The 24,579-nt window shown below is 38.6% G+C and overlaps 1 protein-coding gene across 2 annotated transcripts in view; it reads left to right on the top strand.

Moving 5' to 3' along the window:
• Nucleotides 1–23,941, top strand: part of Pla2g4a (phospholipase A2 group IVA) — a 137,318-nt gene extending 113,377 nt beyond the window's left edge. For both annotated transcript variants that reach the window (XM_028775733.1, XM_028775734.1), the window contains 4 exons: nt 2,450–2,634; nt 11,226–11,421; nt 12,798–12,955; nt 23,379–23,941. In XM_028775733.1, the coding sequence (XP_028631566.1) occupies nt 2,450–2,634; nt 11,226–11,421; nt 12,798–12,955; nt 23,379–23,510 (671 nt within the window). In that variant the 3' untranslated portion in view covers nt 23,511–23,941. The remainder of the gene's footprint in view (nt 1–2,449; nt 2,635–11,225; nt 11,422–12,797; nt 12,956–23,378) is intronic.
• The last annotated feature ends 638 nt before the right edge of the window (nt 23,942–24,579 follow it).

Below are 24,579 nucleotides of genomic sequence, written 5' to 3'. Positions count from 1 at the left end.
GAAAAGGTGCAGTACTTCATACCCATGACTTCAGCTTTCAGACATTTTGAAACAAGATAAATTATAAAAATAATAAAATTTAAAAATTATAAAATAATAAAAATCTCCATATTAGTTTACTGTAAGATAGTTAATTGTAGAAACAAATTTTGGAGCAGTTCTTCATCTGCCATGTGACTTATTTCCTGTTTATTTTGTGTTTATAGTGTTTACTGTGACACACATTATCTGGATTAAGAAGTCGACATGAGATAATTTAGGCCAGAGTTCAAGACGCAGATATCCAAATATTTATCTGTTGTAAATTTAATCTATGTGATGGACTCATCAGATACACCTTAACTCTTTAAGAGAGAATTCTCAATTTGTGGTTCACTACACCTTCGGGGTTAAACAACTCTTTCATGAGGGTTATATATCAGATATCCTACATAGCAGATGTTTAAATTAAGATTTATAATAGTAGTAAAGTTACAGTTATGAAGTAGCAAAAAAATAATTTTATGATTGAGGGTCACAACATGAAGAACTGAATTAAAGGGTTGCAACATTAGGAAGGTCATACTCCACTGCTTTAAGATACTATTACAGAATTATAATGCAGTGTTGTTTCTGAATCTGTCAGAGAGCCAGATTAACTCACTTACAAGCTTGAGAAATCTGTGTGCTTTCAATCATGGGAGGACATTTTTTCCGTTGTAACCTAAAACCAATGTTCTATACATTAGTAGTTGTCACATGATAGATTGGTCCTAAGAGTACAAATATATTTTCAAAACCTGATCTCCCCGACTCTTTCCTCATAACATACTGGGAGAGCCTACTGAGTTTCGGTATTACTATGAGGGCTCTAATACTTTCAAAGCCAACTGACATTTGAAACTGAAGCAGGCCTTTTAGTAGTTGGATCTCTTGACTAATTAGTTGGCACAATCCATAGTTTGTTATAAAATAAAAATGAATGGTAGCTATTGGAAAGGCTTACTATGGGGATTAAGAGGCCCTTCACACAAAATAAACTGCAGTTACTACCAGGGATGACAAGGAGAATAAGAACATACCATCTACATGGCTGTTCCTGTAAGATATTCAGTTCTGATTTTCTGAAATCTGTTTGATCATGACAGTCTTACGTTTTATACAGAACTGCTGTTAATGATTCACAAACGTGTGCAGATGGTAACACAATAAAGATTGCTCAGTATCAGTTTATCTGGAGGCAGGACAGTGGTACTCAGTGCCATTTAGGAAACCATCTGTACCATGCTCATAGCCTCAAAGGCAATCTTTGGCTTAAGAAAGGGAGACAGATAGTTTTCTGACCCGGTTTGATGAATCTCTTAGCTAAAACTAAAAGAGAAAACACTGGGTTTGCAAAGCCAAACTACTTATGAAGTCTTCTTGTGTTTTATTGTAATAGGAAAAATCTCTGCAGTAAACAAACACTTAATGTTGTGTTTACTCATGATCAAATGTTACTAGTGTGTTGTAATAGAGCTTGAAGACATTTGTGGGTCACCTCTGTGCACTCCAGTGGCTGCCTTTTGAGTTATCTACTACAAATGACTTCAGTGTTCTTGATTGTATGCTGGTCTCTCCTTATCCTTTGTACATTTATGTTGTCAGGCCTTTGAGGCAAGGGTTCTGAAGTTATTAAATAGACAATTCCAGAAATATTGGTTGGATAGTTCTGTTACAGATTGAGGATGTCATCTCAGAATGGTCTCCCCTGGTCATAGAATAGGTGGATGCTCACTCCTGCCTCACCTCGTTGTCATTTGATACTTCTGCCATCTCAGTCCTCACTGTCCTGTCCTGTCAGTGCATTTACTTATGTGGCAGTAGCCTCATAGCATCTATCAGTATTTACTCGGCTTGCTCAGTCCCCAGACTTGTGCCTGAATGGAGACACACAACTCGTGCTTATGGAGTGTGCAGTTTAGACTTTTATTTTGGATCCTTATCTCATAGTATAATGTGTACTCAGTCCAGATGGAGGCAGATGGATCTGTTCAGATTCTGCCTCTTCCCACATGTTTTATTTTATAGATGGCTTTTAGTTTGTTTCACCCTCCATTTCTAAATGTCCTCTCCTTTGCCTCTCTGCTACAAAAATTAAACAAGATAGCATCTGACGGAATATTTTCAAGTCGATTAAGACATTGTAATGGGAGATAATACTTTTAAAGGCATCATGACTGGTGTCAATACCAGGGGCTGAGCTAAGTTCTTTCCTTAGCACCTTATTTAATAATTGCTCCCGTTTTGATAGTATAGATGAAGAAACTAAGACTTAATGCTATTCATTTACCTACACTTGTTAAAGTTAAACCTATGGAGGTCCTAACCACATGATGCTTTGTCTTTAGTTTACAATAAACACTTCTGTTCGTAAACTAATATCAGATGACCATTTAATCCATTCTTCTCTTGCTTTTCCTTTTTAAAGATCCAGATGAATTTGAGCAAATATATGAACCACTGGATGTCAAAAGTAAAAAGATTCATGTTGTAGACAGTGGGCTCACATTTAACCTGCCGTATCCCTTGATTCTGCGACCTCAGAGAGGTGTGGATCTCATCATCTCCTTTGACTTTTCTGCAAGACCAAGTGACACCAGTCCCCCTTTCAAGGTAAGGAGGACAAAAATATACCCAGGGTGCACCCCACAGTGGGCTGGGTCCCCTTACATTAGTTAAGAATCAATCCAATACCCATATGCCACTTTGATCTGGGCAATCACTCAATTAATACTCCAAGAAAGGATACACTCCACAGTGGAGCTGGGTGCCTGTTATGGTTTGTATATACTTGAATGAGGTAGTGGCACTATTAGGAGGTATGGCCCTGTTGGAGTAGGTGTGTCATTGTGAGCATAGGCTTAAGACCCTCATGTTAGCTGCCTGAAGGTGAGTATTCTGCTAGCAGTCTTCAGATGAAGATGTAGAACTCTCAGCTTTGCCTTCACTGTGCCTGCCTAGATGTTACCCTGATCTACTCCCAGCTTGATGATGATAGACTGAACCTCTGAACCTGTAAGCCAGTCCAATTAAATGTTGTCCTTATAAGACTTACCTTGGTCATGGTGTCTGTTCACAGCAGTGAAACCCTAACTAAGACACTGTCCTTTATATCAGTTAAGAATCAAGGCAATACCCATATACCAATCTGATCTAGACAATAACTTAATTAATAGTCCCTTCTTAGGTGACTCTAGGATGTGTGAAACTGACAGTTCAGTCTAACTGTGGCAAAAGCTAACAGCTCCTAGGATGAGAAGTGGATAATATTTATAAACATTAATATTCGAAATATGTTATTATTTGGTCTCCTTGAGGCTGTTAGGAGTATTCAACCAGAAAACAGGAATTGGCAACATAATAGCAAGTTCTGTGTCTTGTAGAAGATCAGGACACAAATATGTTGATGCTTCCTGGAGTCAGGGAACAGGGGAGTGAGTGAGTGGCATGAAACTGCCCAGACGTGACCGTGAGCACGTTGGAAAGATCGGGGTGCTCTGATTGTGACCAACAGATAGTAAGCTCACAAAGAGAACTCCAGGGAAAATTTTAACACTGAAAGGTAGGAAATGGAGACTTGGTGGAGGATTTCCAGCAGACAAATGAAATCATGAAATTGGAATCTTAGGATGATTAACCTGAGTTGGCGGATGGAAGGCAAAAAGGTTAAAGTTATGACTTACTGTAAGCCCAGCCTAGGATAATAAAATCTTGTTCTATGCAAACCACAGGCAGAACCTGGTGACCCATGAGGGACAAATAGGAGGTAGGTTCCAGTGATGACTCCAAGGAGGTGGTACTGGTGGTGGAAGGCACAGGAATATTCATTTAAAATTCATTTAACCAATGGGAGTACAAAATGTCAAAGCTATCACTTTATGAGTCAGAGATTTTCTACTGAATGAGATGGAACTACCAAGGAGTTCTAGGGTACCATTTAGTAACATGAATAAGAGAAATACTTTTAAAGAGTTTTAAAATGTTTCATTCATATGATTAAGAAGAACATATACTTAGTAAATACATGAAAAAATGGAATCTATCTCAGCCATTTCTATATAAAAGATGCTAGTGTTCTGATGACTTTTCCCTTTCTAATCTGTCTTTGATGGTATGTGTGCATGTGTGTGGATGCATATCTGTGTGCAAGTGTGTGTATTATATGTATGTGGTACACTCACATTTTTATGCACACATGAAGGCCAGAATAGTATGTTAAGTATCTCTGTCTACCTTATTCCTTTGAGACAAAACCTCAAACTGAACCAAAGCTCACTATTTTTGCTAGGCTGCATAGACAGCTAGCTGTCAGGTCCTTCCTGGCTCCCTTCCCCAATTCTGGGGTCACAAGCATTTGCAGCCATGCCTGGATTTTTATATGAGTGCTGGAGAATGAAATCGACTCTCATGCTTGCAAACTAGGTGCTTTTAATTAGGAGCCGTCTCACCAGCTTCCAGTTTCTATTTTTAAAAATGTGTGTGTGTGTGTGCGTGTGTGTTGTATGTAAGTATGTGGGCTTATGTGTAGAAGTAAGAGGACAATTTTGAGAGGTGGTTTTCTCCTTCCTTTATATGTTGTAACTGGTCTTCAAATGTAACAATACCATTATAAGGGATACTGCTTTCTTTAGAGCAGATAGGACACACTGTTTGTTTGTTTGTTTAAAAAAAAACAGAAAACAAAATCTGGTGTAAAGAGTCTTGTGATTCCAAACATTATTCCTATTAGTTTCTCCAAGAAAAGCAGCCCTGTGTTTCATTTTTCTTGAGTTTCACTTTTATTACTCATTTAATAATGTAGGTATAGACAGTGTTTGTTTGACTTTCCACTTAAGGCCTACCTGTCAGTAGCCCCTCTGGTGCTTGTCTCAGTGGCCAGAACATTCATGAGTAAACAGATTCTGAGTTTAGGGGGAAGGCTGCTATGGTTTTGATTGAGGGGCAAGTCAGCTGGGGTACAGCAGAACTCAGTATTTGCTACTGGTATAGTTCCTGTATTTTATTAATAGAATATTTCAAGTTATTTTGTCATAACATGTACTATGTTATATCACATACCATGTATTATATATGGTTCTAGCTAACTCTTTCAATGTTCCTTTGGATGATTCATGACCAGAGGCCAGCCACAGCATTGGGTCTACTCTGTCAAACAGAAGGAAAAGGAAGGAGCAATGAGGGGGCAACAGACAGAAATATCAAGGGAAGCTTGGTGGGCTATACTTCACACACGTTAGGAATAATGTGTATTTGCTCAATTCATTTCCATATAGGTCATCTGGGGACCCACAAATAGAACAAACTAATCTGTATTTATCTACATTAGCCTCATTTATTTGTTGGGTGTGGCTCTTGGTGTAGAACTACCCTGCCTATAATTCACTTCTTCACTTGGGTCTCATCATAGTCTATAAGAATTGACTGTATGCACACTAACCTACACGCCTAGTGAAGGGAAGTACCCATGCAAGCCAGTCCAAGAGATAGATCTGTAGACAGCAATGCACTCTGGATGATGGAGTGGTCTGCAGAGACACATTCGTTTGCTTGTGAATGGCAGCCCATCATGCTCTGCACAAAATTGACTGTTGTTCCTGCATGCTTACCTCTCATATTACTTTCTCAGAGTGGCTATTAAAAAGTGACATCATACATAGGGATGAAAATTACAGAGGAGCATTGTGTCTCAGTTCTGGGGTCCAGCAGTTGAGCAGGGTATGACCAGGACTGTGTTCACTGTTAGGATTCATGGTAGAACTCTGTTGCCTTTTATGGGTTCTGCTAGCTCTGCACATGCTTTGCAACATGGTTCAGGGACCTTGGTCACTACCTCAGTTTTTACGTGATATTTTTATTTAGGTGTCTCTTCATCTTTTATTAGCAAAACTGTCATTGTACTTACCCCTTAACCCACAATTGTTGCTGATCACAGCTCAAGAGATTTAATTATATTGTGAAGAGCCATCTTCTGGCCAATAGGATGACTCAGGAGTAAAAGGGCTTGCTGCACAAAACTGGGTTTTAGCTCCAGATCCCAAAGTGGAAGGAGGAAAATGACTCTGGGAAATTATCCTTTGACTTACACACACACACACACACACACACACACACACAAACACATACATACACACACACAAACACATACACACACACACACACACAAATACACACAAATACATACACACAGAGATGCATACACATATACACACAGACACATACATACACATGTACACAGGCATACACACAGAGTAATAACATTATAATAATATGTTTTTGAAGAACCCCTTTCTTTAATAAGATCATATTCACAAGTGGTAGCTAGGTTATAGGTTTATCCTATTAGGGACTCCATTCTGTCTACTATATCCATTTTAGTTGCTGAGGTCAGATGCATTTTGATGAGCATGTATATCCAATACTAATTTCCCCAGGGATTTTTTTCAATTGTATACCCATCTTTTAATGGAGCAATAACTGCCCAAGTGTTATCCCCCTACTTAACTGCTTTATCAGGCTCTTGAAGTCTAACCACAGCAAGTTCCTTATTAGAAGAATTGGTAACCATAACCACAAATAGTGAATTCTAAGTGGTAGTTCTATCTGTCCATTCTATATTAGTTCCTTTAATATTTTCAATGATTCTATTGTTTTAAACATTATGTTATTTACATACTGTCAGGTCATCTATCTCCACAATCTTAAAAATAGGCTTTAAATAATGAGGAAATTATAGAGTAGTAAAAATATATATACTATGTTTGCATACAGATGAAAATCTCATTTTCTGTTGTGGAAAACCAATTTATTATTTTTATATATATTTTATAGAGAGAAATACATTGTAGGCCCAAATTAATTAATTGGAATGCATATGCCCTCTTCATTGTGTCTGGATATATTTCTGTTAAAGTAGTTCTTTAATAGAAGTAAACCACTAAAGTGATTCTCAACCTTCCCACTGCTATCACCCTTTAATACAGTTCTTTATGTTGTGCTGACCCCAACCATAAAATTATTTTTGTTGCTACTTTATAACTATAATTTTGCTACTGTTATGAATAATAAATAAATATTTGTGTTTTCTGGTGCTCTTAGGTAACCCTTGTGAAAGGGCTGTTAGACTACTCCCAAAGGGGTCACGACCCACAGCCTAAGAACTACTGTGGTAAATTATTTTAAGATTTTTTGTTTTGTTTTTAAATTATGCTTTAGTACTCAAACAGGAGTATGGGCATTTTTAAAAGTATCAAAGTATCGCTTTGAAAGAGGGTTCCTAATTCTTTATTCGATAAGAAGCTGTGAGCTTAAGATGTTCAGAACAGTGAAGCATCTTGGGTCATCAAGCAGCCACCGACTCTCTGTTGCTGTGATTTGAGAATCAGGCCTTTTTGCTCACTAAAACGTCTTTGTTTTTAATTCATTCAAATTGGGGGCTTTACTCACAGTCTGTGTCACTGTTTCTGTCTTACTGGAGAGAAAGGAGACATCAGGAAGGAGACGTTTTTTCCATCCTGTAATCATGGCCCTCGCAGTTGCCCGTGTTTAATCTTTTCCACGTTGGGATTGGAGAAGAAAAGGGAAAGTTTCCATCACTTCCTGATCCCAGGATTACTGTGTCTAGCTAAAAATAGCCAGACCTCTACCTCGGCTCATTCCCTTTCCTTCTGTCTCCACAAAGTCACATATCATTTGGTCATCTCCTGACTCACGTTAGTAAACACTAGAAAGCTGCTTAGCCTGGCCCTCACGCAAGCGCTTTACTGTATGAGCCTTGGTCTGACTGTGACGTTGAATAATCAGAGATGAATAACTGTGGATAGTGGTAGACATGAAATAGGAAGAGAAGTTCGGCTGAACGAGGCAACAGGGGAGGAAAGAGGAATGAGAAAATCTTTGGGAGCTTCAAAGGAGAAGTTTTACATTTGTTAATTTTATTTTAGCAAAGCAGAAGCATATCCAGCAAAAACATTTTATGAAAGCAGCTGCATGATCTCTTCTGAAGCTGAGGGAAAGACCAGGAGGCCTTAACATGACAAAAAGAACTAACTACTAGCAACTTAGGAATGATGAGAGTGGAGAAGTAGTCTTCTCTGGGAAAGGGCACACCAATTGCTTACCCAGTGCCAAATGGTTAGCCCTGAAAATGTGTAAAGAAGTACCCTTATACAGACTGATCAGTTCTCTTTAGGGATATACCTGTATATACATAAACACATATGCATTAAAGTTCATGACCTTTCTGAAACATGGAGAGTGAAAACTGTATGCTTTCTGAATTCGGAGTACCAGATTGAAATGCTTGCTGTCCACCCAAGCTTTTCATATCTCATCCCCAATCACCACAGCTACGCTCTGAAGATGAGAGCAGTGATTAGTTTCATTTTGCAAAGGTAGAAAGCAAATTGCTGAGAAATGGGAAACAGTGAAGCATAGCGGAGATGCGCTCCAGAGCTGGTTATGTCACGGACAGCAGTGACGATTTAGTCCCCATGCTATCCTGTAGCTCACAATTCCCACAGTGACTTTAGCGATGTCATGTGGTATATTTTAGGCCCTCTCACATGATTGGTGCATGCTGGCTGTAGTGTCTAGGCAGCTGGTCTTGGATCATCTAGTTAGCACGTGTCTATTTCAGCTTGCCTATTATACTGTAGAATCCAGGTATATGGCCGTCTTCTGCCTTCCCTACTCCCCCAAACTGTTAAACTACTTTCAGTTGTTTCTCTCATTGACTTAAACACATCAAAGCTTCAAATGCAGGCCCTCTCTTAAGCATAGGCCATAGTGAGAGGCTCAGTCATATTTATTGTACAAGTTAGCAGATAAACTGAGGAAATAAGTCTAGGCTTATTGCCCAGTCTTCTGGAAATGTGTAACTTCTCCATAGCATCTCTGATGGTTTTGAATCACTGTCCCTCATCTAACAGGGTCTATATGCTGTATGACCGAGAGCCTTTAAACTACACTCACTATTTTACCCTCAGCCAGTAATGATTAGTATTGACTAAACCAATATGACAAGAATAGCTTAAAAAACACAATTTTAGTGGTTTGCCCAACACTTTGTCTCTTTAACCGTCTTCTAATATGGTTCCTGCTTTTCCTCCTTTCTTTTTCTTTTGCTTTCTTTTTTTTCCTCTTCATCCCTATTTATTGATTGGATATTTGTATAGCCTTTACTGTGTGATAGATGGAAGTCTAAATAATTCCTTTTATTCAGATAATACTCTGTGTTTTATAGCTGGGAATATTAAATTCAGAAACATGCCACGGGCTACAGAACTGACATTTGGACTCAGGCATTGTGCCCAATCTGTGGTTTTACACCATGGTGCTTTATAACCGTTTATTTATCCTGGCTCCTGAGACTACATCGAAAAAGAAATGAGGCCTACTTTTTCCTGACAACTTTCCACACTGATTCCCCAGGTTAATTTAGTACTAAATTTTATTTAATTACATTTTGTATGATGTGTGTATGTGGTGTGTGTGTGTGTGTGTGTGTGTGTGAGAGAGAGAGAGAGAGAGAGAGAGAGAGAGAGAGAGAATGGTATAAGTACACGTTCATGTTGGATGCATATGAAAAGGTGGAGGACATACACATACCTACACCTGTGTGTGGAGGCCAGAGGTGGATATCGATGTCTTTCCTCAGTTGTTCACCCCCTATTCTTTCAGATGGGGTTTCTCACTGAACTCAGAACTCACTGACTTGATGCATTGCATTGCCTTTTCATAAGATGAAGCTAGAAATGCTAATTCAGAGGCATGCAAATATTATACATATATAAATAAATTTAAAAATATGCACAGTTTTATTGCAAATTTAAAAATAAAACAAAAGGAAACATTGTTTTAAAAACCAATTTACTAGTAATACAAACTCCAATGAAATAGGGACATCCAACAACAAAAGCTCTAAAATCTAACTGTGCGTAGTAGCTATCCAAAAAACAACCTACATTTTTTAAGAGTATTTTCTTTATAAGCAATCTTACCAGCTATACAAGAACTTATATCATGTTGATACTAAAGTTAATGGTGAGCCACACCTGAATTTCACGTTCTTAGTAAAATAATCTCGTTGATATGTTTTTTTTTTTTTTACACTTTGATTGAGATGACAGGTATAAAATCTAGTAACAGGATGCCTTAGTATTTCCATTGCCATGAAGAAACTCTATGACCAAAAGCAACTTTGGAAGCACCGGGTTTCGTTCTTTTTACAGCATGTAATCCATCATCTAGGGAGTTGGATCAGCATCTGGAGGCAGGAACCTGGAGGCAGGAACTGAGGCTGAGGCAGTGGAGGAGTGCTGCTCACTGGCTTACTCAGCCTGCTTTCTTATATACCTCACAACTACGTAAACATGAATGGCAACACCAACAGTGAGCTAGACCTCCCCTATCAATCACTGATTAAGAAAAATGCCCTGGTTATGGAAAGAAACCTTGTCTTGAAGAAGAGGAGGAAGATAAATAAATAAATAAATAAATAAATAAATAAATAAATAAATGAAGGAAGGAATGGAAAAGAAAGAAAGAAAGAAAGAAAGAAAGAAAGAAAGAAAGAAAGAAAGGAGGGAGGGAGGGAGGGAGGGAGGGAAGGAGAAAGAAAGAAAGAAAGGAAGGAAGGAAGGAGAAAGGAAGGAAGAAAGAGAGAGAGAGAAAGAAGGAAGGAAAGAAGGAAAGATGGAAAAGAAAGAGAGAAAGAAGCTCCTACATGCTTGCCTACAGGCCAGTTTTACTGGATGCATTTTGCCAATTGTGGTTCCCTAGTCTCAGATAAATGCTAGCTGTGTCAATTTGACAGAACAACAGCACACCAAACAAGACACAGGGTTTTTCCATTCTTCACTGTAAAAGTAATTAACCTCCCAAGGCTTAAAACCCATTCACATAGTTGTAAATAATTTGGACCATTTATCTTTTTCTTTAGTAAATTCTTATCCAAATCAGTTCATTAATACATTTGTCAGATGCCTGCTGTTTAGCCAGTCTGTATTGAGAACGGATGTAATGGTACTGGGGTTGTTTAAAGAGTCATTTTCACAGATATTGGAGATTTGCACAGCCCTTGAACACAGTGATTTTTTTTTTTTGTCTTAGCAACTGCTAGCAGATGATGGATGTAGAATAATGGGCAGACCAGCTGAATGAATGAAGACTGAACATTTTTAAATGCATCTTTCTCTTCCCTGCAGGAACTTCTGCTTGCAGAGAAGTGGGCTAAAATGAACAAGCTCCCCTTTCCAAAGATTGATCCTTATGTGTTTGATCGGGAAGGATTAAAGGAATGCTATGTGTTTAAACCTAAAAATCCTGATGTGGAGAAGGATTGCCCAACCATTATCCACTTTGTTCTGGCCAACATCAACTTCAGAAAGTACAAGGCCCCAGGTAAGTTTCCGTAAAATTGAAGTCTGGCTGGCAGGCTGACTGCTGTTAAGCTGTTGATACTATTACACTGAGATTGTCCCATGAACTATGACTATGAGTGATGTGCCTCTTACCATGACAAACAGCAGTTACTTTGGAGACCAAGCCCTTCTTTCTTTTTTATCCCAAGGTTTTGTGTTTCTTATAATAAGACACTGAAAGATGAATGATAAGCTTAGCTAAAGTTGATAGGACCCTGAACCAGCATTTGGGTTTGATAGGAGTCTAATTCATAAAGGATGTTTTAAATAGTTTGACTTTCACCTTTGTGAAATCATGAAACACAACCATGGAAAATGCCTTGGGAATATTAATTGATCACAAAACTGTCTAAAAATATGCAGCGTATCTGAAGATTTTGGGCTGCCACAATGTATTTTACAGCAAAGGAGATCTAGTTCAAGAAATGGTTACTCTGTTTTCCCATATCTGGAGCAGTAAGTGGACTCTAGTGCATCCTAAAAGATACTCATTAACAAAAGAAGCATTCTCCCATCCAAATACTAACCAGGCCCAACCCTGCCTAGCTTCTGAGATCAGATGAGATCCAGTGAATTCAGGGTGGTATGGCGTCCTTAAGGCTTTAAGTGATAAATATTTCTCAAACCAGAAAATACAGTTTTCTATTTTGTGAATGGAAACACCCCTCCCCCGCCACACACACAGTGGGTGGTGATGGGACATAGAAAAGTTTTTTTCCTAGATTTCTCAGAATGATAAAGAAGAAGTGAGAGTGGACTGGTTAGGCAAGCCTCATCCTGCAGACGGAAGGCTGGCTGGCATCTTTCGTTTTCAAACTGAAACTACAGTTTCAAATTGAAACCCTGATTTTAAACAGAAAGCAACCTAGATAATATTCTATTACTGGTAGGTCTTGGGGAGAAACCAAGAGGTTGGTAAGTCCAGGGACTTCTGATGATTGAATAGGATTCAATGTTTTGGTTTGGATTTCCCCAGAGGAAGATTCTCAGGACAGGCTTCAAGTGCAGATGCTTTATTTGTAAGGGAGGTAGGAAGTGATACTGGGTAGGGACACAGACAACATAGCACATGTTCGTATGCCAGCTGCTCAAAGAGAAACATGACCCATCTGGGAAAGTGCATTAGGCAGAGCACCCAGGATATAGGGTCATCTTTCCCACCCATACGCCAGCAGGCAAGGAAGTTGGGTATTATCCCAACTTGAGTGTGGCTGACTGGGGAATAGAATTATTATTGTTTTTCTTGAATCACAGGCTTTCTGATGATTCTCAGTGCTGTCTCCATGCTTGTTTGTATGTTTTGGATTTTTTATTTAAATTTTTAAAAGCAAGATGCATATTCTTTTTGGCATGTAGGTGTTCTAAGGGAAACCAAAGAAGAGAAAGAAATAGCTGACTTCGACATTTTTGATGACCCTGAATCGCCATTTTCAACCTTCAACTTCCAGTATCCAAATCAAGCATTCAAAAGGCTACATGATCTGATGTACTTCAATACGCTGAACAACATTGATGTGAGTGTCTCCCACAGCTGATAACATGAACAATCACTAGCCTACACATGAATTCAGTAAGAAGACAGATAAGGCTCTGAGGTGAATTATTTCATTAACTCTAGTGGACACTAAAGTTGCAAATAAAGACATCACTGTCTGCGGCTAATCAGAACCCATACTTTATGCATAGTTTGGTGAAGTAAATGTTCTTTCCCAACTTTCCTGATATATATTATCTATCTATCTATCTATCTATCTATCCATCCATCCATCCATCTATCTATCTATCTATCTATCTATCTATCTATCATCTACCTATCTATCTAGTATCCATTTTATGATAAAATAATTTATGAAAAGAGGGAAGTGAGGGAAGAACAATATATGGGTAGGAGAATGTAACCATGAATGTTGTTATTGCAGAAGTCAATAACAATGGGGTAATGTTGTCAAAATGTTTGGTTTTTGTAGCTCTTGGTTGTCGTACAGTGCTTGCGCCTAGGGATCGCTGGCTGACGGAACCGCCGCAGGATACCGGGTTGGCGGCTGCTGCTCCGGGGTCGGGGGCATGGAAGGAGCCAGCCGAGCCGGCCCAGGGCCTTCAGCAGCTGACGGGGTGGGGCTCGCTCCACAGCGGCCTCTGGTCGCCCGAAAACCGGGGTGGGACCTCCGTCCCAGTCCCCAAAAGCGAAAAAGTGTTGTCAGCTCTTTTAGTTCTCTCCTTCCGGGAGTCGCTCGTGAGAGCCCATGGAAGAAAAGTGTCTCAGCTCTTTTAGTTCAGCTTGCTCTTCCCGCTGAGGAGAGAGGAGAGTGTTGTCCTTTGAAGTGCGGGACTGGCGACTGGCGAGGGATCGCGAAAACACTCCGACAGCAGGAGACCTTGCACCGCACAGCAGTAGTCGTTTAATTTGAGCTCTGGAATTATATATATACAGTTTTGGGGAAAGAACAGGTAGCCCCTATTGGTTTGGCTTGGGTGTTTGAGGATGCCTTATTTGCATGGAGGTGTTATCCTACGTGATAAGGGTCACAGGTCTCTTTGTGGGAAGCGGAAGCTAAGAGGGCCATCAGCGTGGGAAATCTGAAGCAACCTTCCATCCTGTGACCCTTTTCAGGCTGAGGTTTCCTGGGCTTCGAAGATTTCTACCAAGCTTTCTGGCTTTCTCATAGCCCACTGCCCCACACTTGGTAATGCTGCCAAATATTCCAGTCTCCTGCATTTCAGCCTTTGAGATAGCCTGTGTGCTTTGTGAAAGAGACTTCTGAAGCAAGTCTTTCCCTGAAGCATCAAACATTCTTATCACTATCATATCTGCTCCTGAAAGTCTTTGTCTGTGAGACTGCAGTGTTAAATGCAGTGTTTTAGAGTGCATGTTGTGTGATTGAGATCACCAGCTTGTGGGCCCAAATCAAAGCATCTAACCAATGATTATCACCTATGAAAACTGAGCTCATTGGATTTTGTGCATTAGGAAAGAAAATAAGAAATGGGAGAGAATTGGAGCGGTGTAACATGTCTGATTTGGTGGTCTCTTTGGAGATTATGAATGATTGTGGATTATGAATTATGGAAGTCTATTATGAAGTCCTTGAAAAGAACATATGGCTGTTCTGTTTCTGTGAACCTAACTAGATTTGTGCTAAAGGACAACTGACATACATCAGTGTGCTTGCTTTTTAGTTTGTTTTCCTTGAGACAGTTAAAGACAGGTCAAATGCAATCATGACATGGTGGCCATAATATTTAAAAATCAATGCACTTTTGTTATCATAGGAAAATATTCCAAATGAACTTTAGTTCTTATAAATTCTAAAATTCCTTCTCTTTTTGCCCATATTTCCCAGTATATAATGACTAATACGTAATGTACTTACCAAAAGTTGCAACACATTATTTGTTTAACATATGCTTAATAAATTTTACACGGGAATGCTTAATAAATTTTATGTAGGAGCAAATATTTAAAAACCTCATGCTAACTTATTTCTGTAGGAATGGCTAAAATTTAAAGAAAATAGAACATGAATTTCATGACACAAGAAGCACAGAGAAATTTTCAAAATAAAGTTGTATTTTATGTTATTTAGATTTCATTTTATTTAGGTGTGTAGGAGGGGACATGTGAGTGCAGGTGGCCCCAGAAACCAGAGGTGTCCAATATGTATGGAATGGGAGCCACAGGCAATTATGAAGTAGTTTAAATGGGTGAGAGGAATGGATCTCAGGCCTTTATGAAATCAGGATGTGTTCTTAATTGCTGAGCCATCTCTCCAGTCCACAAGTAGGGTTGTATTTTATAAAGCTTATTGATACCGAAAAAATAAAAGATAGCTAAGGAGATCCTAATATTCTCTTTTAAAACAAATACACTCATATAATCTTTTGGGTAAAAATATATTAAATTTGATAGATTATCCTTTAATGAAAAGAACTAAAATTGTAGGGATTATAAATATCCCCTTAGAAGTAAGCATACTCACATATGTATTTTAAACAACTACATTTCTCCTGCTATTTTCAGCTCCCATTTATATTAAACCTGATAAAACATTTGCTGTAATTGTATAGTTCTACTTACACACTTTATAAGTGTTCCTCAAGGTAGTTTATTTGATGCAGACATGAAAACTTTAAAGCCTGAACAAAAATAGACTGATTTCCAAAACAATCATCCTGACTATAGATCAATAAATATTGTGTCTTCACAAACTATTAATTAACTATATAATAAATATATAATATAGTATATATAATATATCAGATATTTTATATTTATAACACTTGAGAATTTTACACATCATATTTTTATGATAGTCAGTGTTATCCCCAAACTCTTCCCAAATGAATTTCGCAATTCCATCACACCCAACTTTGTGTCTTATATTTTTTAATATGTCAAGTCCTCCAGTTAGTGCTACCTATATCCTCTTGGTTATATGACTATAATATCCTTAAAGTAAAAAAAAAAAACCAAAAAAAAACAAACAAAAAACAAAAAACAAAACAAACAAACAAACAAAAAAAAACCCAAACCTCTTCTATCAGTTACCAATAGCTCCTGAGCTATAGCTACCCCTCCTCCCCGCTATATGATAGGATTTTGTCTGGTTTGAGCTTGTTCAGATTATGTGCTTGGTATCATAACCACTGTGAGTTTCTGCATGCAACTACCCTCTGCCCCCCTTTGTGTAAACCAATATTTTTTATACCTTCTGCTAACATTTGAGGCATGACATTTAGAGATAAAGATAGGAGTTTTATAGTATCTTCACATAAAAGATAGGTCATGTCTTAGTGATGTTTTTATTGCTGTCATAAGATGCCATGTCCAAGGCAGCTTATAAGAGAAAAGAGTTCCTTGGAGCTTACTATTTCAGAGGATGACTCTGTGATGGCCATGGCAGGGAAACATGGCAGCAAGCAAACAGGCATGGTACTGAAGCATTAACCAAAAGCCTATAGCTCGAAGCAGAACCACAAGGCAGAAAGAAAGCTGACTGATGGTGGTGTGGACTTTTGAACATCAAAGCCCACCCCAGTGATTCACAGATTCTAACAAGGCCACACAATATGATCCTTCCCAAACAGTTCCACTAACTAGGGAACAAATATATATATTCAAATATATGAGCCTGTGGGAGCCTTTCTCATTTGAATCACCACGGGCCACTTGTAACTGAACATACTACTCAAACTTCAGGAGGTTTGGGTTCTTCATCTTGAAAGCAGGAACAGTAGGATTCATCACAGGGGCAGTGTAACTATGAATGTATAACCAGGTAGGGCAAAAACAATTCCTTGCAATCAGAAGCCACTTAAACACGATGATCTTAGCTAGGCATGATAGTCTCCTGATGTCCTGAAGTGCATGGAGAATCTACAAGAAATGGTGAAAATGTTAAGGATTTACCATATAAACAAGTTGTATAGATGGTGACAGTGTAGGCATTAAGCAAATGTTTTAAATTAATGAATGTAAGCCTTTTCCTAAGTTAAATGGCCATTTGACTTACATTTAAGTAGATATACTTGTGTGTGTGTGTGTGTGTGTGTGTGCATGTGTCTTATTCTATTTTTAATGATATCTTAATTCTTGATGGCCTCTTGCATTGCATTTACTCAAGAATAGACACATTTTATCATAAAAATTATTGGTAAGTGATGATGCATAAAAATTTTTCAGGTTTTGCTGTTTATGATGCAGTAAAGTATATTCAATTCAGGTGGTTAAAGCCTCCCATCTGAGTGGGTGTAGGACATGGATTTATACGTAAGCAAAACTGCATGTGGATCATCAGAGTGGTTTTCATGTGGCATAAACTGGAAGAAAACAGGATGTAAAGTTGTTAATCTACCAAATCCTAAGACAGTTTTCAACCCTGTGGCCAGAGGCACTGTGGCTTAAGGTGTATTCTTGCAATTTGGTTTCTGATCTGGTTTTGGTTTGAAAAGGCCTCTGCATATCCAGCAGCTGGGAACTCCTGCTCATTCTCTGAGGACGTCCTTTAGAGTGCTGTGCTTCTGCGTTAGCTCACTTTTTGACAGCGGTCTGGCTTTTTCATTAGCATCAATTTTCTGTACTTACTCAGTCCTCCCAAATTCCTTTACGATGAGCACTGCTGTGAGGCTTTTACAGTTAGGGAATTTTGTGGGATTCAGACTTTCTTTTCTTTATTAGAAACGTAGGGTATAGTGACTTAGACTGGTGGACGTGTGGTATGTGGTATACAGAGGCTTTGTGTGTCTAGTCATTGCTCAGCTGTCTCTTAACTGGGTGACCTTGAACTGGTAGGTTAATTTCTTCTTTTGAAAGGGGAAACAGTGATGCATTTTATAGGATTAGGGTTTAGTTAACTTAAGGACTTAGGACATAATAGGAACTCAGGGAATTGAAACAGCAAATATAATGAATAATGATTAGTTTTTATATTCTGTTCTACTTATAATTATAAATTATGTACTCCATAAAAAAGCATGACATTTATCTTCTGTACTCTGGGAATAGTGATCATAATGCCTGGTACCTCAAATGAATATACAATGTATTTTTAGGTATTTATTTAGGTATCTATAAGTCATTGACTGCTTGAATATAAGGAAGGTAAGGATAAAAGTTGCCACTGGTTGTAGATCAAGTTGTTGACCATGAAGCATGTTTACAGCACATACCTGCCCATGTATCATGTACACTCAGAAACCATCACTTCGATCTGGAGGGAACATGCATTTGAAGGACTGTTTTACCGTACCTGTTGACTTGACTTGCTTTCCATTCTTATTCAGTAATCAATTTAGTAGGCAAATTCAGGCACATTCTGTGATACCCCTTCTATATCACTCAGTTCAATACTTGCCTGTGTGCATCACCCGCTTAAATATTTGTCAGATGATTTTATAAATTGTTTTTTTTATTAGTTACTTCTCTTGTTGATTGTGTGACAGAAGCAGGAGATGTTTGTTTTGGTTCTTGAGTTGAGGGTATCATCCATGATGGTGGTGAAGATATGACCGCAGGATCACAGTCACAAGGTGCTGAGGATGACGGTTCATGGGATGGCACTGCTCACTTCTGAGTTGATTCTCCCCACCTCACTTAACTTACCAGGCCACAAACATGATAAGAGATTTATCTTCTAGATGATTTTAGATTGTGACAAAATGGCAGCTGATGTCGACCATCATAGTGTTAAGAAGTATGTGTTAATCAGAAGGAGGGAAAGTACATGTTTTAAGTATTAGTAGTTAATTTTTAGTCTAACAGATTTCATCATTAGGATTACAATGGCTAGGTGCAAATTGCAGTTTTTGCCTATGCAAAAGATAATCTGCAAGTTGAATATTCTGACCTCTTTCATTAGGCCTGCAGGGGAGGGGAGGCAATGCTTCCTCTTGCTCATCACACACAGCTTTGCCGAATTCCCTAAACAAAATGTAGATCAACCACAGAAAAGCCTGACGGATTCATTAGAGTATGGTTCTACACAATATGGGATCCTTTAGAGTAAAGATTCAGAGTTATAAAATGAACTACCTACTTTTTTTTTAATTTTAGGTTTTGGGATGCGTGGATAGACTATAGAAATATGATTGTTTGACTTGAATGTGTAGGATCTAATTCTGAGAGGAACCCATAGAAGTCTGTTTGTTTGAATTTTTTCTAGTCTCTGTGCAGCATTCTGTCCTGGGTATGAAGCAGGGTGCTTTAAAGTGTGTGTGGGAGGGTATCTTAGGGTGTGCCATCACATGGGGAAGAGCATTCCTTTCTGATTGTTTCTAGGGAAGGAAAGGTGGGAGTGAGGCCAAGACTTTCTTTCAGACTCTGGGCTTAGACAATGGGCATTCTAATGTCTATATTCCCTTGTAGGGAAGAGAGACCCTACTTGCCCTGGATTGTAGGAGGAGGGATAGAAAAAGGACCAGGAGACAACAGACAAGAGAACATGTTTAAGGCTTTTTTGAGACTTTCATCCGAGGGTGTGTTTTTCTGAACCCCTGTACCTCCATACTAATCTGCCTTTCATGCTCCACATGACGTCATCCTATCTCATTTGTATATTGGTTCAGTGTGTCTTTATTATTAGCTGTGCCATGCATCATTCAGGGACACAGAGACACAGAACACCAAAAGAACAAAATGCCCAGGCTTGCAATCTTATCACTCAGGGAGCTAAGGCAAGAGGACACTGAGTTTGCAGCCTGCATAAATAGGGAGATTCTATTTCAGAAAAAAAAGAAGAAAAAAAAAAACAAAGAAAAATATAAATACTATTAACCAGATATTTTCTCCTAAATATTCAACAGTCAAAATTATGCTAAGAAGCATGCTGAGAACATGCTAAGAAGTATGATGGATAAATGGAAGTGTGTGTGTGTGTGTGTTAATTTATAAGCACAGGAGTTGAGTAATAGATTAACTAGGAAAAATGCTAGAAGCTACAGTTTTAGAGTGAGGATTGGACTTAGGTCATAAATATTCCCTACTCTTTCTTCTGTCAACCTTTTCTCCCCCAAGTCGCCTTATTTCTTAGCGTTCTACACACCCTTTCTTTTCCAACCAAGCCAGCTAGTTTCCATGCGTTTCATATGCCCTCCATTTACCACAACACTCCATCCTTAGCTTTATATGGTTATTCATAGAGAAAATTGCTTGCCCCTTCTGCTTACTAAATCATGTGTGTTTAACTCCAGTTACAGTTTCCTCATGGTTTGTCCTGGGCATTTATTAATTTAGAAAATATTTGTTATATGCCTTTCAGAGTCTCAGTGCTGCAGTCAAACACACACAGTCCTGGTTTTCATGATATTTGAGACTTACATAAAACCAAACATTAACCAGGAAACTCACAGCCATTTTTATAAAAATCATAGTCGTTTCTTATACTGGTAACTTTTTTATTCCTCTCTAAAGGTGTGTCTCATCTATAAGGATAAGTTTCTCTCTTGGATTACTGTTTTAATTTCATACTATAAGCATTCCACACTTGTCTATAGATAGTTCAGTTGGACGCCTCCAAAATTGTTCATTTTGATGGAAAGGAGGAAGATCTCATTTTCCAAGTTTTAATCTTTTTCCTATTTATCTACCCATAGGGCTGAAATATTAAGAGAACTATTTTAATAAGGAAATTGGAAAGTTCTTGAATGGAATAAGCCCTGAGAATATAGATTAGCCTACAAGGGTTATTACTAGAATACACCTGGAAGGGACAGTTTGAAATCCCATGGAGGGATAAAAGCAATGTATAAACCCTCTAAGATCATTCCTGGTTAAAAAAAAAGTTATAAAGATACAAATACCACATAAGACACATCCAGATATACCATGTAGCATTCTAATAGCTTTACAACTAGCAAGTGATTTAATACAGAGTTTTTCTTGGTATGGAAGCTTTAGGTTCCCAGGGCAGCAGTAGACTGTCTTATGAGGATTCAGAAGCCTGTTCAGTAGTTTCATAGTGTTACTATGCCACCTAGTGGTTCAACTTGCACATTCTTATCCCAAATGATTTGGATTTTTTAGTTATAATGGCAAACACTAGATTTCATAATATATATATTTCATATTCATACCTCACAAATTTGTGATACCAACATTGCTAGTTTTTCTATGTTCTTTATTTTCTTATAGTGTTAAGATATTGAACACAGGGCCTCATATACACTAGGTAAGTAGGCTACCAATTGAGCTCAAAAAATCTTGGTCTCAAAACTTTGTTTTTCTTTCTCTCTTTCTCTTTGTCTCTGTCTTCTCTATTTCTCGCTGTCTCTCTCCTCTCTCTCTCTCTCCTCTCTCTCTCTCTCTCTCTCTCTCTCTCTCTCTCTTTCTCTCTCTCTCTCTGTGTGTGTGTGTGTGTGTGTGTGTGTGTGTGACAGCCGTTACAAGTGTATTATTTTCTGGGTCTTGGTGTTTTCTGTTCTAAAGCACTTTGCACTTTGGTTGGTTTGTTTCACCTGGTGCTTCCCTGCACCAAGGGGATACATCTGTGGCTGGTCTGAAGGAGGAGAACTGACTGGTAACATGGTAGCAAGCTGGAATCTAGAAAGACAGAGACTCTTAAAAGAAGAAGGCCACTTGAATAGCAGGATTGGTTTGCTGGTTCACACAGTGTAGTGAGCCTGTTCTTACCCATGTTGATTTCTTATAAGCTTTATAGCCTCCTACCTCCCATCACACAGAGTTTATAAGCAGTGGTCTGAGCACATGTCTGTTGTAGGAGGGTTCTATGTGACAGTTACTGTCCACAGCGCTTCACAGCAATACTCTCCAATTCCCAGCAACCCAAGATTAATAATGTTATTCTTGTCTTAAAGAAGTGGGGAGTAGAGAGATGGGTCAGCAGTTAAGAGTCCTGGCTGTTCTTTCTTGCAAATGCCCCAGGTTCGGTTCCCAGTACCCATGTGGCAACATGCACTGTCTATAAATATTTCAAAGGGATCCAACTCCCTCTTCCACACTCCACAGACACTGCAAACACATGGTGCACTTGTATGCAGGCAAAACACTCAAACACACAAAATAAAAATATGAAAACTTTAAAGAAGAAGAAACAATCTGAAGAGTTTAGGCAAATTTCCATCTATTTCACACAACCTGGACACGATTGGGCCAAGGAGGCCTTTGACTCAAGTCTTTTTCAATAGAAATGAAGCACAGAATTAGTTATGTCTCCCTTATGTGTGGGAAAATGGACTCTGCCAGCATGCACTTAAAAGACTCCGTAATATTTGAGTCTGTTTCTACAAGTAGAGACTGACACCAATTTTTTTAACCATATGAAAGACTCAAGTTCTTCTGGATAAATTCTTTTTTGTTGTTTGGTTTGGTAATGTGACAGCATATTTAATTAGCCACTCTGGAAGAAATAGAGGTTTCTGCCAATGGGTGTGATAAGAACTTGCTGGATACTGACCACATGTGCACATAACTGAGTCCTCTATCTCTATTCTAGGCTCTGGAGCATACTTGCTCAGTGACTTATGGGGTTAGGAAAAGCCCTCTCTGTGTGTGTCTGTGGCCAGATGAGCCACATGAGGCCTGAGTAGGAGGAGGACATGGGTCTTGAGCTTTTTCAACTTTCCAAGCCTTCCTACTAACAATATCGAGTTGAAAGAAATCAGTCAATGCTTTAACTTTATGTAGCCGTCTCATGGAGGATAAAGGGGCCTTTGGAGTAGCCCTGTAACTTGTCTCTGCCTCCAGTGCCCCTATTTTACCATCTATTTTGTTGACAACTCTTGAGGGGAGGTTGAGGTTTTTGATGTTGATAGGGCTCTAAAACAGTAGCAGAGTCATCTAGAGCTTCCTCTCACCCTACTCCCAAAGCAATTCCCCATCTGCGGCAATGACTGTCCAAATCCAAATTATCCTCTCTCCTAAAATTCCTTACAAGGTTAATTTCATACCAGAAATGGTGTATATTACCTCTGATCATCATTAACTTGGATAAACATAAGGTAACTCTGGATGGATAATAGCAAAGTATTTTCCTGGGGGAATCACAAAGTATGGTGTCACACTTGTTCTCTACTTATTAGTGAGGATCAGGAAAATTCTCCAGTAATGCCTTCTCTCTTCATTAGGAGACATCTTCCTTCTTTGGGGGTCTCCCATCCCCTCTTTAACTTTAAAACACAAATTGCCAATTTAGTATTTCCTTTTCCATTATCACTTCCTAGTGAAGGATTGATGGAACGTAAATTTACCTTGCTACAATTATTTCATTCTCAACGGTACTACTAGAGTGCATCTTCACAAGAGTAGAGTAATGAGATCTTGTAAAATCTGTGCATGAAAGAATCATATTTCTCTCAGTAGACTTCAAAAGACACACAAGAAAATAAAGGAAGAAAAGAAATAGGGCTTTTGTGTTCATCCAACAAATGTTATGCTTCAGAGATTCATAGCCGTACTCATCATCTACCTTCTGTGTCTTTTGGCAGGTGATAAAGGATGCCATTGTTGAGAGCATTGAATACAGAAGACAGAACCCATCTCGTTGCTCTGTTTCCCTCAGTAATGTTGAGGCAAGAAAATTCTTCAACAAGGAATTTCTAAGTAAACCCACGGCATAGTCTCTGTGCTGGAATGATCAAGCCATTTGAATTCCATGACGACTGGAGTTCAGAACACATTAGAGATCATCTGACTATAAGAAGAGACTGGCTGCTACTCAGAGTTGTGGGGATTTAGCTATGTGTTAGGTGAAAATGGTGTTGATTATGCAATACTTAGCAACGGTTTCTGACGGTATGAATTGTTTGACATAAGCGTATACTGTATTTTAAACATTCCTCACATTTTTTACCTGTGCTTTATATATATATATATAAAAGTCTTTTTCTTTTTTAAATATTTAATAGTTTAACTCAGTAAAAAAGGCTTCCCATTGTGTGTGAATGTTATTCCGAACTAGATTTGTTCATGTCATGTTACAACACTATTTTTATTTAAATGCTCTACACATATGGAATAAATACTTTGCTGTACAAATTACCACTAGAAACTTGAGTCTTTTCTATCATTTAAAAATCTTTATGAGTGGACTTTATGTGATGTGTGTGATGTGTGCCTATTTATATGTGTGATTCCAAGTGTGGTCATGCCATTCTGTGTGTGTGGAGATCAAAGGACAACACAATGTTAGCTCTTCCACCCTGTGTGAGACAGGGTTGCTTTGTTGTTGATGCTGTGTTGTGTAAGCTAGGCAGCTGCCCTTGAGTTTCCAGGGCCTGACCTGTCTCTGCCTCTCAGCTCAGCACAGGGTGCCGAGGTTGCCGACGTGCAATGCCAACCTTGGCTTCTCATGGGGATTCAAACACAGCTCTTTCTTCTTATATGCTGAACACTTTACTCCCTAGCCCTTGCTCTTCTTTGTAGAAAATATTTTTACTTTTACCATGAAAGTATTATTCTTTTACTATGAAAGGTTTTCAAATTCACTGATGGCAAGCAATGCAATTGTGAAACTTAGAATCTTCTTAAGTTTTATTTTTATTTTTAATTGTATGTGTCTCTTTCTCTCTTTGTGTGTGTATGTACATAAATGCAGGTGCCCACTGAGGCCAGAGGTATCAAATCCCATGCAGACAGTTACAGGTAGTTGTGAGTCAATTAACATGAATGCTAGGAACTGAACTCAGG

The sequence above is a fragment of the Grammomys surdaster genome, unplaced genomic scaffold (assembly GCF_004785775.1).
Source record: "Grammomys surdaster isolate TR1022 unplaced genomic scaffold, NIH_TR_1.0 259, whole genome shotgun sequence".
Classification (NCBI taxonomy): Eukaryota; Metazoa; Chordata; class Mammalia; order Rodentia; family Muridae; genus Grammomys; species Grammomys surdaster.
The sequence above is the reverse complement of the archived record's forward strand: the minus strand, read 5'-3'. Positions and strand labels throughout refer to the sequence as shown.